The 14847-nt window shown below is 41.7% G+C and overlaps 1 protein-coding gene across 1 annotated transcript in view; it reads left to right on the top strand.

The window, feature by feature from the left end:
• LOC121579770 (protein EURL homolog) overlaps window positions 1-10465 on the top strand; it is a 59075-nt gene extending 48610 nt beyond the window's left edge. Inside the window, exons 4-5 of the mRNA XM_041894651.2 lie at window positions 2646-2708; window positions 9023-10465. Of these exons, the coding sequence (XP_041750585.1) occupies window positions 2646-2708; window positions 9023-9198 (239 nt within the window). The 3' untranslated portion in view covers window positions 9199-10465. The remainder of the gene's footprint in view (window positions 1-2645; window positions 2709-9022) is intronic.
• Window positions 10466-14847: the final 4382 nt, after the last annotated feature.

The raw sequence follows: 14847 nt of genomic DNA, 5'->3' as shown, positions 1-14847 counted from the left end.
TATCCAGTAGCCTACACTCTCCCTTTACTGACAGCTGATGACAGCTGGAGCTGCAATTTCACCCACTTCCATGTAGTGTTGCACGGTATACCAAAATATTTTTTGTTACTTCAGGTCCTTCTGTCAAATGTGCCTCACAGATCAAGCCTGTCTATCAGAGCAGCCAACCCCTTTATTATAGCGCAAACTGTGCCTGCTCCACTTACTCATTGCTAGCCTGCACTGGGAATATGGGCTGCATCATGTTAGCTCCCCTCATGCTGCACAGAAGTTAACACATCTTTAATAATGCGACACGGCATGTAGAAATGTTGGAACTGTTAATTACTGTTCGCAAAACAATGTCTATATTGGCTAGAAGACTTTACAATGGAAGAAGAGACCGGTAGCTTCCAGCTTTTGTAGGTCAGTACAATAAAATGAAGTCCCAAATGGAAGGGGCAAAGATTGTTTGTCATCTGTAGCCCCATGAAATCAGCCAAAACAAGCTCAATAACTCAATATATGCACACGCCTATTGAATATGCATTCCCCTGTATTGTGGATAGGCCTAGGCTACATCTTGATTTACCCAGTTTATCAATAGAGATTTACCATTCAAATAAATGATTACCATTATGTAGTTACATTTGGTAAAAACAAAGTGAAATTGATTGTATATTTGTCTAATTGATTCATTGATGCATGCATGACTGTTTCTGAAAAATATTAATGTAAATGTTTTAATGTAATGATATTGAACTCAAAAGATTCCAAACAATTTAACAGAGCAGTAGCTGAGTTTATCTGTCTGGATCAATTGCCATTCTGTGCCTTCTTTTTTTGCCGTGGTATCGTTTTGGTATGGAGTATCGTGACGGTATTGAGTATTGTGATACTAAACCTGGTATCGGTATCGAAGTCAAAATTCTGGTGTCGTGACAACACTACTTCTATAGCTGTTATCTACAAATGCATTTGGAGACTGTGTTTTTAATGTACAATGATTACATCAAGACAGCTAGCTAATATGAAGCTAGCTAGCTGATGACATTTCTTTCACTTAGCTAAACAGTGTAAAGTTAGCTAGCAGTTCAGTTGCATTAGCCTACAAAGTGGCCTATTGTAGCCAGCCTGCCCTGCTAGCTAATAATGCATAGTATAACATTTTCAAAACTTATTTACTTACTTGAATAGGTTCTCCCACTGCCTCCGTTTTTTGGGTCCTTACAAAAACAAAAGAATGGGCAATCTTCAAGATATTTTCAGTGTCAGCAAAGCGCAGCCATGTGGACAGAACAAATTGAGATAAATGGAGGAAAAAAGTGTTTGTCACCAGAGGGGTTTAGAAGGTGTTGTGACGTTTGACTTTACCAGTGTAATCCAATTTCAATAAATCTAAATCGCAGACTGTCGGCCACACTTAATAACTTGAAACTAGAATAGACAACAACTACCCAGGTGGAAAACAGTGACTCACATAACACACAGCACCCCTTCTACAGTCATGTGGGGGAGGGTTCTTGAAATATAACATCCAATCATTCTCTCTTATCTGTTCTCTGTGATCTCTGTTATATGGAGTCTGCTATCTCTTCCATCTCCCCTACTCATGAATGGTGCACAAGACAATGTAAAGACGCAGGCGAAGGCCCAGATTTTAGAGCATCCTCACACATTCCTCCTCAACCACCACTCTCCCTCCTTTCCACACACCACCACACTCTTTGTCCAGAGAAGTTTTCTTAGTCCTACCTCATTAAGTGTCCTTGGGTTCTCCATACCCTGTCACAGCAAGTTTGTTTGTGTCTGCTGCACGCCCTCTTGGAGAGAGGATGAATATCTCTCAAGGACACTGGCGCTTTCAGGCCGTTCATAGAATTCTATTCCTTTGTAAATTATTTATATTGATAGTCACCTTGTCCGAGAGAGATTTACATGGTTATCAAAACGTGACGCCAGGGTAAGCCTACACGAAACACAGCCCTTATTTGAAGTGTTTCTAAAATCCCTTATGGGAAAAATGTATGGTAGAAAAACAATTAGAACCATTTTCCTGTGGGGCTCTATAGCTTGGGTCTCCAAATTCCTTCCCTTTATGTTATAATACCAGCATTTCATAAACTTCACTGTTGAAAAGGTGATGTGTTGATATGCTTCAGTTTTCTGCCATATTATTGGTTTAAAATGTGTCTCTAGCAATCATAAGGTAAAATAGATCAACAATTGTCATTTATATTTACAATCTGCTTATCCAAACGGCTTACAGATTCACCTAGCTCTTATCAATAGCGCAGTGCTTGGAGAATGGTGTTATTTCTATCAGAAAAAATAGTAGATGTTGTTCCACTTGGAACCGACAGGTTGCCCGACCTTAGTCATAATTTTATCGCACGTAAAGGTGCTGGAATTATGAGGGAATTAAGTCAAGGTCAGAATACAGTGCATCTGTAACCACACCTCCGCCACGCCTTCATTTCTTTGATATCCACCCCAAACTAATAGTTCAGAATACACGTATTTACGTTCCATTTATGTGCTCTTAACTCGGGTCGGAATCCCCCCCCAGTGCCTGAAGTTGCTTTAGTTGGTTCATTTATTTTATCAAACATGCTGTGCTGTGTTGCTCTTGTTTTGAGACCCAATCTGTGTGTTTTATCTTCCAGTGATTAAAATGAGTGTTGACGAGCTCCACCAGCTGAACGGGCAGCTGCTGCTACAGATTCAAAGTAAGAGACACTTTCATAGCCATCTATTGAAGTTAACTGTGAACCAATGTCTAAATTATTCCTTTGCATTAATCGTCTATAGAGGAGTGCTTTAGAACATGCATGGGTTTTAAGTCTTGTTTTAAATGCTTGTAAATGTCCATAAATGGATGGAACTGAATGTGCCACAGTAGTGTTTTCTTGCGTCTCTTCTATGCTTGTGTGTCTTTGATGTGACGGTGTGTCTTTGTGATTGTGAGGTGGTGGTGTTATGTCTTGGTGGTACAGCGTTGTCATTGCTGTCTGCCCCCTCTGCTTAATCCGTTTGATTTGATTTCCATGTATGTGGTCCCTGGCCTGCACTGATCTCTCTACTCTTTTGCTCTGTGTGTTTTTGTGAGAGAGAGTAGGGCTGTGGCTGGTGATTGTCAAGCAAATAACTGCCGGTCTCACGGCAATTGACCGTTAATTAACATAAACATGTTTAGCATCTCCTGGCTTCCACTGATGCAGACCTTTGGAATATTTACATTTTAAAAAGTAAAATAAATCAATTTGGTATAGCCTACACCATCACAATAAATCTATGATTTATTTTAGACCGGTCTAAAGAAACATGATATGAAGAAAATGTAGTCTATTTCAGAAGAACAGAATAGCATCCTCTGAGTTGTTCTTATGTTAGGCCCAGATCTGGCTATGCCAAATGGCTGTGGGCTACACTAGTTCATTTAGCAGACAAGATGTGCTTAGAATTCCGTGGCATTATTTTATAGTATGAAGAATACAATTGAACATAGCTGAATAAAATATAAATAATATTTTCTCCAAACGATTTGAGGGAGTGCGCACATGCGGCTACTCTGTGTTGAGCTGTTAACAAAGAAACACGTCCTCCTATATGCTTAATTTTGAGTTATTTATGCAACTTTAGTTGTGATACAAACGTTGGGCTATATGTTTTGATTATTATTATAAAAAATGTTACCCCTTTTTCTCCCCAATTTCGTGATATCCAATTAGTAGTTAAAGTCTTGTCCCATCGCTGCAACTCCCGTACGGACTCGGGAGAGGCGAAGGTCGAGAGCCATGCATCCTCCGAAACACGACCCTTCCAAGCCGCACTGCTTCTTGACACACTGCTCGCTTAACCCGGAAGCCAGCCGCATGTGTCTGGAGGAAACACAGTACAACTGGCGCCCGAGGTCAGCTTGCAGGCGCCCGGCCCGCCACAAGGAGTCGCTAGAGCGCGATGGGACAAGGAAATCCCGGCCAGCCAAACCCTTCCCTAACCCGGACAACGCTGGGCCAATTGTGCGCCACCTCATGGGTCTCCCGGTCACGGCTGGCTGTGTGACAGCCTGGGATTGAACCCAGGGCTGTAGTGACTCCTCAAGCACCACTCGGGAGATGTTTTGGATTATTAAAACATTCTAAGGCTGCATGATGCGACACTAAAGATTATTTGAAAAAAGTTTAATGAAAGGCATAAGCTCTGCTTTGTTTCTTGCGCAGGCTGCACACACTTCATCAGTCTCTCATTCACAATTTGACAAGCACTTGATAATGCCTCGAATTTCCCGGCGGCATCCTCCATGCCTTTTGCAGCCGTTGTGCCCCTGGGCTGAATATATTAATTATAATTCCCTTCTCCCGGCTGCTAATCGCGGCGCTCCGAAGTACCTGTCACTCACATGGCTCTCTCAGATATCTAAATTCTTATTAGTCAATGCCCGTCACGTGATCAGGTCCTTCTCACAGGCATCTCAGCTCCGAAGTAGGCTACAAGTGAAGAAAGACACATCGGGGACGCAACTGCGCACTTCTTATCGAATTCCGAGGCGCATATTGAAGACGTTAGAAGAACAGTCCACATTTACTTTTTGTCAGCCAACAAGATGAGTAGGCCTAATGAACAGCAAAAGCTCTAGCCTATGTCAATCTACTATCCCCCATAGTACAAAAGTTGACCTATTCTATTGGTCAACTTGTCTTTCTGTGCGAGAAATAATTATTCCAAACATAGTCTGGGACAGTTGTGGGATGCGATAGATCCCAAATTAATACAACCACTCGCATCAAAAAAATTTTTTAAAAGCAATGAGGCTGATGCAACCGATCAGAACGTTTAGCTTAAAATTTTGATAAACTGTTAGACTTTTTCTTCACATAAGCACAGCCATGCGCACACGGCGGGAAAACACCACAAAAGTGACCACAAATGCGATTATGCATGTAATGCTTTATTAGAAAGGTGCATTTTTATGGTGAAAATTATCTTCCACAAACTTGAAACTCACGCGCCGTCTATGTATGCCGGTAAGACTCTACACCCACCTGTTGTAAAACGGATTAATGTGCTTAATTTTAAGAAGTTATTTGACCACTTTAGTTGTGATACAAACCTTGTCAAAACATATAGGCCTATGGACTAGGCTACATGAGGTGTGCGACTGATTTGAAGAAAAAAAAAGGCATGCGCTGTTTCTTGCCTTACTGCACACGCTGGGCATCATTCACAAGTGATAGGCTAATATTGTCACCCATCAGACTATTCTTAATTTAATCTTGTCTTTACAAATACTAAATAATATTTCTGTGAAATTAGCTTTGATTTAAAATGGACAATTATCATGAACCTGTCTCGAAACAGGGGCTGCGGAAAAAACCACGGGGGGCCAGTATGAAAAATAAAAAATTAATAAAAATAATAATAATAATGTATGCACTCACTAACTGTAAGTCGCTCTGGATAAGAGCGTCTGCTAAATGACTAAAATGTAAATCTATGCACTTATTATTTGTATTTTTTTTTACCTTTATTTAACCAGGTAAGTCAGTTGAGAACAAGTTCTCATTTACAACTGCGACCTGGCCAAGATAAAGCAAAGCAGTGCAATAAAAACAACAACACAGAGTTACATATGGGGTAAAACAAAACATAAAGTCAAAAATACAACAGAAAATATACACTGCTCAAAAAAATAAAGGGAACACTAAAATAACACATCCTAGATCTGAATGAATGAAATAATCTTATTAACTACTTTTTTCTTTACATAGTTGAATGTGCTGACAACAAAATCACACAAAAATTATCAATGGAAATCAAATGTATCAACCCATGGAGGTCTGGATTTGGAGTCACCCTCAAAATTAAAGTGGAAAACCACACTACAGGCTGATCCAACTTTGATGTAATGTCCTTAAAACAAGTCAAAATGAGGCTCAGTAGTGTGTGTGGCCTCCACGTGCCTGTATGACCTCCCTACAACGCCTGGGCATGCTCCTGATGAGGTGGCGGATGGTCTTCTGAGGGATCTCCTCCCAGACCTGGACTAAAGCATCCGCCAACTCCTGGACAGTCTGTGGTTGGTGGATGGAGCGAGACATGATGTCCCAGATGTGCTCAATTGGATTCAGGTCTGGGGAACGGGCGGGCCAGTCCATAGCATCAATGCCTTCTTCTTGCAGGAACTGCTGACACACTCCAGCCACATGAGGTCTAGCATTGTCTTGCATTAGGAGGAACCCAGGGCCAACCGCACCAGCATATGGTCTCACAAGGGGTCTGAGGATCTCATCTCGGTACCTAATGGCAGTCAGGCTACCTCTGGCGAGCACATGGAGGGCTGTGCGGCCCCCCAAAGAAATGCCACCCCACACCATGACTAACCCACCGCCAAACCGGTCATGCTGGAGGATGTTGCAGGCAGCAGAACGTTCTCCACGGCGTCTCCAGACTCTGTCACGTCTGTCACATGTGCTCAGTGTGAACCTGCTTTCATCTGTGAAGAGCACAGGGCGCCAGTGGCGAATTTGCCAATCTTGGTGTTCTCTGGCAAATGCCAAACGTCCTGTACGGTGTTGCGCTGTAAGCACAACCCCCACCTGTGGACGTCGGGCCCTCATACCACCCTCATGGAGTCTGTTTCTGACCGTTTGAGCTGACACATGCACATTTGTGGCCTGCTGGAGGTCATTTTGCAGGGCTCTGGCAGTGCTCCTCCTGCTCCTCCTTGCACAAAGGCGGAGGTAGCAGTCCTGCTGCTGGGTTGTTGCCCTCCTACGGCCTCCTCCACGTCTCCTGATGTACTGGCCTCTCTCCTGGTAGCGCCTCCATGCTCTGGACACTACGCTGACAGACACAGCAAACCTTGCCACAGCTCGCATTGATGTGCCATCCTGGATGAGCTGCACTACCTGAGCCACTTGTGTGGGTTGTAGACTCCGTCTCATGCTACCACTAGAGTGAAAGCACCGCCAGCATTCAAAAGTGACCAAAACATCAGTCAGGAAGCATAGGAACTGAGAAGTGGTCTGTGGTCACCACCTGCAAAACCAGTCCTTTATTGGGGGTGTCTTGCTAATTGCCTATAATTTCCACCTGTTGTCTATTCCATTTGCACAACAGCATGTGAAATGTATTGTCAATCAGTGTTGCTTCCTAAGTGGACAGCTTGATTTCACAGAAGTGTGATTGACTTGGAGTTACATTGTGTTGTTTAAGTGTTCCCTTAATTTTTTTGAGCAGTGTATATACAGTGTGTGCAAATGTAGCAAGTTATGGAGGTAAGGCAATAAATAGGCCATAGTGCAAAATAATTACAATTAGTATTAACACTGGAATGATAGATGTGCAAGAGATGATGTGCAAATAGAGATACTGGGGTGCAAATTAGCAAAATAAATAACAATATGGGGATGAGGTAGTTGGGTGGGCTAATTTCAGATGGGCTGTGTACAGGTGCAGTGATCGGTAAGGTGCTCTGATAACTGATGCTTAAAGTTAGTGAGGGAGATGAGAGTCTACAGCTTCAGAGATTTTTGCAATTCGTTCCAGTCATTGGCAGCAGAGAACTGGAAGGAATGGCGGCCAAAGGAGGTGTTGGCTTTGGGGATGACCAGTGAGATATACCTGCTGGAGCGCATACTACGGATGGGTGTTGCTATGGTGACCAATGAGCTAAGATAAGGCGGGATTTGCCTAGCAGTGATTTATAGATGGCCTGGAGCCAGTGGGTTTGGCGACTAATATGTAATGAGGACCAGCCAACAAGAGCGTACAGGTCACAGTGGTGGGTAGTATATGGGGCTTTGGTGACAAAACGGATGGCACTGTGATAGACTACATCCAATTTGCTGAGTAGAGTGTTGGAGGCTATTTTGTAAATGACATCGCCGAAGTCAAGGATCGGTAGGATAGTCAGTTTTACGAGGGCATGTTTGGCAGCATGAGTGAAGGAGGCTTTGTTGCGAAATAGGAAACCGATTCTAGATTTAACTTTGGATTGGAGATGCTTAATGTGATTCTGGAAGGAGAGTTTACAGTCTAACCAGACACCTAGGTATTTGTAGTTGTCCACATACTCTAGGTCAGACCCGTCGAGAGTAGTGATTCTAGTCGGGTGGGCGGGAGCCAGCAGCGTTCGATTGAAGAGCATGCATTTAGTTTTACTAGTGTTTAAGAGCAGTTGGAGGCTACTGAAGGAGTGTTGTATGGCATTGAAGCTCGTTTGGAAGTTTGTTAACACAGTGTCCAATGAAGGGCCAGATGTATACAAAATGGTGTCGTCTGCGTAGATGTGGATCTGAGAGTCACCAGCAGCAAGAGCGACATCATTGATATACACGGAGAAAAGAGTCGACCCAAGAATTGAACCCTGTGGTACCCCCATAGAGACTGCCATAGGTCCAGACAACAGGCCCTCCGATTTGACACATTGAACTCTATCTGAGAAGTAGTTGGTGAACCAGGCGAGGCAGTCATTTTAGAAACCAAGGCTATTTAGTGAATGGAGGACACTTTTCCCGTGGTTAATTTTCATGCCTGCCAGGTAGGCTATACTTTTGATGTAAAGCGAAGCAATGTGCTTAATATTAGGAAAGTTGGGAAATAAATATAGTAGGCCTAGCCTATAGAAAGCTGATGGGATCCTCCTCCTTTTAATAGAGCCCATCAAAACTCTGTTTTCTCACGCAATTGCATAGCCTATAGAAATGTTGCACAACGTAAGCTCATGGGCTCTCATGAAATGTTTGATTTGATTTCCGATTACATTTGCATTGATGTTAGAGTGATTAGAGGGACAATAGAGTGCTGAGTACCAGGCAGTTAGCAAGTTTGGTAGGCTAAGTTTGGTAGGCTACAAATGACCATCAGCAGCATCAGAGCTTGGAGAAGTCTAGTTACCGTGACTAAACAGTCACGTGGAATTTGACTGTGGTCATCGCTTGTGATCGTTAGTGTGGCGATAATACGGTCACTGTAACATCCGTAAGAGAGACATCCCTGCGCTGTACTAATCTTTGCTCTGTTCCCTCTCCCCCTACAGAGGTGTTTGAGGAGCTCACGGTGGCTTTACAGGAGAAAGACTCACTGGCGTCGGAACTGCATGTTCGCCATATCGCCATTGAGCAGCTCTTCAAGAACTGTGACAAGCTGCCCTGGCTGCAGATCAGCCGGGCCGGGTCCGGGGTCAAGGCCAGCAGCAACACCCCCGTGGAGTGAGGGGAGTCTGGGGGTACCTACCTGGCTGGTGACTGCCTCTCTCAGGGGGCTGGCTGTCTCACTCCCAGGGCTACAGACAGACAGGATGGCCACTGTGGCCCGTGCCTTTTGTATTGTGAAAGACTTGTTGCGTGGTTTGGTTTGTCCCAGAGGAGTGAGGAATGGACATGGCCTCCTCTCATCTGGCGCTCCAAGGCTTTCTGACTGCAGCACTTGAAGAAGGGGCTTAGAGAAAGGCAATAAAATTAAAGGATCTTGGGATCCACTGACTTCCACTGGGAACTGTGGGTTGTTGAGCCTCGCTGTCGGTGGACCTGTTGCCTATGCAGACAAAGTATTTTTTAAAGAATACCTATTCAGATGTATTTGATACAGAGTGACATGAGCGAGATCTTGTTTGCATACTGGTAATTGCCAAAGTCAAGGAAACGCTTGAAATAAAGTATATTGAAAGCAGGCAGGGCTCTAAAATGCGACCAATTTGGTCGCATATGCAATGAAATATTTTGCTGTGCGACCAGGAGTTTTATTTTGGGAGCACTGTGCGACTATTAAAAACATCTCCCAGATAATAATTGTTGTAATGACAAGGCTTTGCTGTACCGTTGTTTCCGAGTGCCCTAGAGAAACAAGCGTGTGCAGATTCGTTAGCATCATGGTTGCACTATTACTACAGCGAAAACGGCTTGCTTCTAGCTCAACCAGGTCAAAAGATCTGAACCATTTTACCGGCGCAACATTTTTATCTTCCTATAGCGGTTCGCCGGGACCGCATTTTAGATTCTAAAACTACTCACGCGTCGACGTTGTTAACCATTTGTTTACACTTTGTTCAGTCATGTTACCTCATTGGCTAGCTAGCTAACAACCTGGTTACCAGCATATCCAAACATTTGGGGGAACAGAAAGAAAGGAAAAGGGGTAGCTTCTTCAGGAGATCAATGATCATAGCAATGAACAAATGACAGATCTCTTGCATGTCATCACAAACCTGACGTTTTTAAAGAGACAGTGTACAATTTTCTATGTAATGCATCTCAATAGGAAAATGCTGCCTATACACAATATGTAGAAACCTAATATTCCACAAATTACTTTAATTTCAATGACAGGTATTCGTATCAACATTTTGGCTTTTATAATAAACAAATGTATTTACAGTGTTACATATTAGTTTCTAGGGCACAAGGTGCTTCAAAAGTAGCTAGAATTCATAGGCTGCATTTACACAGGCAGCCCAATTCTGATATTCTTTTCACTAATTGGTCTTTTCACCAGTCAGATCAGCTCTGAAAAATATATTATGTGAAAAGATCTGATGTGATTGATCAAAAGACCAATAAGTGAAAAAAAAATGTCAGAATTGGGCTGCCTGTGAAAACGCAGCCATATAGGCCCAATCTCAATCAATTAAAAAAATTGTATTTTCTGGTGCTCCTAAATTTTATGTGGTGCTCCTAACTTTAAGTTACCAATAAAACATTTGAATTTAGAGCCCTGAAAGCAGGTGCTTCCACACATGTGTGGTTCTTGAGTTAATTAAGCAAATAACATCCCAACCCGTCATGTACAGTGGGGAAAAAAAGTACTTAGTCAGCCACCAATTGTGCAAGTTCTCCCACTTAAAAAGATGAGAGAGGCCTGTAATTTGTATTATGCAAATTAATTACTAAAAAAATCATACAATGTGATTTTCTGGATTTTTGTTTTAGATTCCATCTCTCACAGTTGAAGTGTACCTATGATAAAAATTACAGACCTCTACATGCTTTGTAAGTAGGAAAACCTGCAAAATCAGCAGTGTATCAAATACTTGTTCTCCCCACTGTATAAACATGCCCAGTTGCCCATTACTTTGGCTACCATGGCTAGAAGAGGGGTCTCAAAGGTGCATAGGGGGTTTAGTGTGTGTGGGTGGGTGTGTGTGTCAGTCAGCAGAGGGGTATACTACAAAACAGATTCAAGGAGTTAGCCAGCTAACTTCCCTAAATGTTCTGAAATAACTATATATTTTTAGAAAGATAAGCTTGAAATGGGCAACCAAAAACACACATCTTAATGAACCAGAAAATCTATCGTTATTTCTGGTTATTTATCAAAGTTAGCTGGCTAACTCATTGATCCTGCTTTGTAGTATACCCCTCTGATCTCAACCCAATTGAACACTTATGGGAGATTCTGGAGCGGCACTTGAAACAGCGTTTTCCACTACCATTTCTCATGGAAGAATGGCGTTGCATCCCTCCAATAGAGTTCCAGACACTTGCTGAATCTATGCCAAGGCACATTGGGCTCCTGAGTGGCGCAGCGATCTAAGGCACTGCATCTCAGTGCTTGAGGCGTCACTACAGACCCCCTGGTTCGATTCCAGGCTGTATCACAACCGGCCGTGATTGGGTGTCCCATAGGGCAGTGCACAATTAGCCCAGCATCGTCCGGGTTTGGCCGGTGTAGGCCGTCATTGTAAATAAGAATTTGTTCTTAACTGACTTACCTAGTTAAATAAAGGTTAAATAAAATAACATTGAAGCTGTTCCTGCTACTTGTGTTGACCTAACGCCCTATTAAGACATTTTATGTTGGTGTTTCCTTTATTTTGGCAGTTACCTGTATCTAGCTACAGTTTTCTTTTTACAATGACAGTTTTAATTTTTTGAATTTCCTCATACTTTTACATTTTGTTTTCTTTTGTTATTTTAATCACACCATTTCCTCGCTCCTCAGCAAATATTTGGTTGACTGATTCTGTTGTTGCTGTGGTAACTGTTACTAAATGAGGGGTGAGTTATTTTATTTTGTATTCAGTGCAGTGAAACATACTCTTGAGGTTTGAATAAATGCTGTTACATCTAAGAGGTGGGATTTTAAGTCCAAAGGTTACAGTTTGTTGCTTTTATTTTTCTCCAGTTTTTGATTTGATTTTGATGTCTTGTTTGTATTTGTTTTGTTTTTTGTTAGTGGCATGCTGCAAATGCTGTTTCCTGCTACTCTTAACTTTAAGTCCTCTTGATTTCAACTGGTAAGGTATTTTGTGGCAGCCTGCGGTAAGGCTGTTGAGCACAAGTCATGTAGTTGAACAAGGGAGCGACATGAAATGCGTGCTGATGGCAGAGAAGGCCTAACTGTAAGCATTATATTGTCCAATTGCCAAACCAAAGCCTTTATTTGCTTCAAGGCAGCAAATATCAGTATTTATTATTTCACTTGTGGCCTACAAATATAGGCCTCACTAGACCAACTAGAATTGATAGTGAAACGCAATAGAATACACTAAAACCAAATTCACTTGAAATGTGGCTCAATGATTAACTTGTGATTCTATAAAATTGGTTTAGCTGTAATGTCCTGTGTTATGAACTGCTCAACACAATTCGGCAGGTAGCCTAGCGGTTAAGAGCGTTGGGCCAGTAACCGAAAGGTCACTGGTTAGAATCCCCGAGCCGACTAGGTGAAAAATCTGTCAATGTGCCCTTGAGCAAGGCACTTAACCCTAGTTGCTCTGGATAAAGAGTGACTGCTAAATTATGTAAATGTATTCTCCCCTGGTTTCACTGTCTGTCAAATTGATGTTATGTTGTGTGACTGAGTTTATTCAAGCAATTATTCGTATATTGTTTTATTATTTTGTGGTTGCGTGTTTCAGATGTGCTTTGGTTTTTACTTATTTTATTTTAGCTAATTATTTTCTGGTGGCAGGCCTATGCTGTGTATATTTGAACTCTAATTAAACTGCCAAATCCCATTTTATCTTAATACGATGGGTCCAATAGTTTTAAAGGCACTGATCTGAATGACCAGTAATATGGTGAAAATAAAGCAATATGGTGGAAAGAAAGCCCAAATAATGATTTGTTTTACCTATCCAGCCTGGTCAGATCAGTGATTTTGAAGATAAGGAGACAAACAAATGAACTAGCCTTCATGAAAATGTGGGACATAGATGTAGTAAGAACATGGATTTTAGCATGTCTCTGGTCAATACATAGACCTGCATGTGAAACTTGGGCATCCTCTGGTGGTTTGAAACAGCTGTAGAGGTTCTGATCACTGATGTGGAGCTTCTATCATTGGCCCAACATGAATGTGTATATTTTGGGAAGAAAGAAACAAATATATTCAGGTTGATGTATTTGAATCTCCCAATGTCAGTCTCTCTCTCTTTATAAGAGATCAGGTTTGACCCCTTTGGGGGTTTACAAGAAAGGTTTTAGCTCTGCTTTTAACTCGTATCCTGGTTTTGTTTAGATTAATAAATGTGTATTCTTCTGAGCATGAGTTTAGTGTCGCCCTAATTCGTACAACTGGAAAATGCCCTAATTCGTACAACTGATATGTTGTACGAATTTTATTATACACATTCTAATTTTCCCCTCACTCTTGGTTTTTGAGATTTGACTCGTGTGTGTTTGCAATGGAACCCTTTTTCATTATAGTGCACTTATACTAGGGAATAGGGTGACATTTCAGATTTGCCCGCTGAGTTGTTTGTAGGTTTGGTAAAGTGAGAACATGTCTGAATGGATGCTTCCCTGGTTAGAAAGATCTGTGTGTCTGGTGTGAATGTCATTAACTGTGTGTGTATCTGGATATGTGTACATTTCTTTCCCCTTTCTGCTAAGTTTGACTTGACAAATGATTTTACTTGGTGGTCTGATACATTTAGGCTACATTTGTGCTGTGTGGATTTTTTTATTTGTAGAAATGTGTGTTTAAGCTTACTGCCTGTGTAATGTAAAGGTTAATCTTTTTTTCTCTCAAATATTTCAATAAAATGAAATCATTTTTTAAAACATTTTCTGTTTGCCGTCATATTGTCTGAGTAGATGTAAGCATGGTATGACAACGATAGATGTTGACTACAGTACAATGTATGCGACCAGGCTATGAAATCGAGTTATTTACTAATGGTCTGTAATCAGAGCCCTTCACACCCTTGATCATTTGTAATTCAAACTAGAGTACAGTACAGTCTTCTACAAACGTCATTCCACCATCTTTATGCACCTCCGTCACAAATAGAACAATACGTTTACATGCACACTAATAACGCGATATTAAACTGATTATGGCAGTAGGCCGAGTTTGGAAATAGTCATGTAAACACCTTACTCTGCTTATCTTAATCGGCGTAAGGTCCAAATCAAAGTAAGCATAAACCGATTAAAACACCTGGTTTTCTGAGCAATGTTTCGAATTATTAGGACATGTAAACAGCTTAATCGGCATTCCTGCGGTGTATTTCATCAGCGCATGTGCCAGCACTAGCTGAGCGAGCCTCTCTCTTATTATGGTTGCGTTCGTAAATTCGTCAGTTTTTCTGCGATTTAGCACACTCAGAGGAGCGTGCTCTGAAATCGGAGTAGATAGCCAGAGTGAATTCACTATGAGTGAAATGAGTTCGGAAAACTGAAAGTATGCATCTTAGAGTATTCACATGCAAACTTTATATGTCCGAACTAAAAAATAACATGGTCACTGTGGTAGAACGTTTATTTTGATTGGCGAATTTTTGCATTTATTAAAAGTCCCATCAGTAGCCTAATTTCAGATGTGTCCATGTAAACAAGATTATTAGGGAAATCGTTCTTCTTGCAAAGCATGTAAACGTTTAAAACTAACTACAGTGGTGGAAAACGTACTCAATTTTCA

This window comes from Coregonus clupeaformis, chromosome 13 (assembly GCF_020615455.1).
Source record: "Coregonus clupeaformis isolate EN_2021a chromosome 13, ASM2061545v1, whole genome shotgun sequence".
Taxonomy (NCBI): domain Eukaryota; kingdom Metazoa; phylum Chordata; class Actinopteri; order Salmoniformes; family Salmonidae; genus Coregonus; species Coregonus clupeaformis.
The sequence above is the reverse complement of the archived record's forward strand: the minus strand, read 5'-3'. Positions and strand labels throughout refer to the sequence as shown.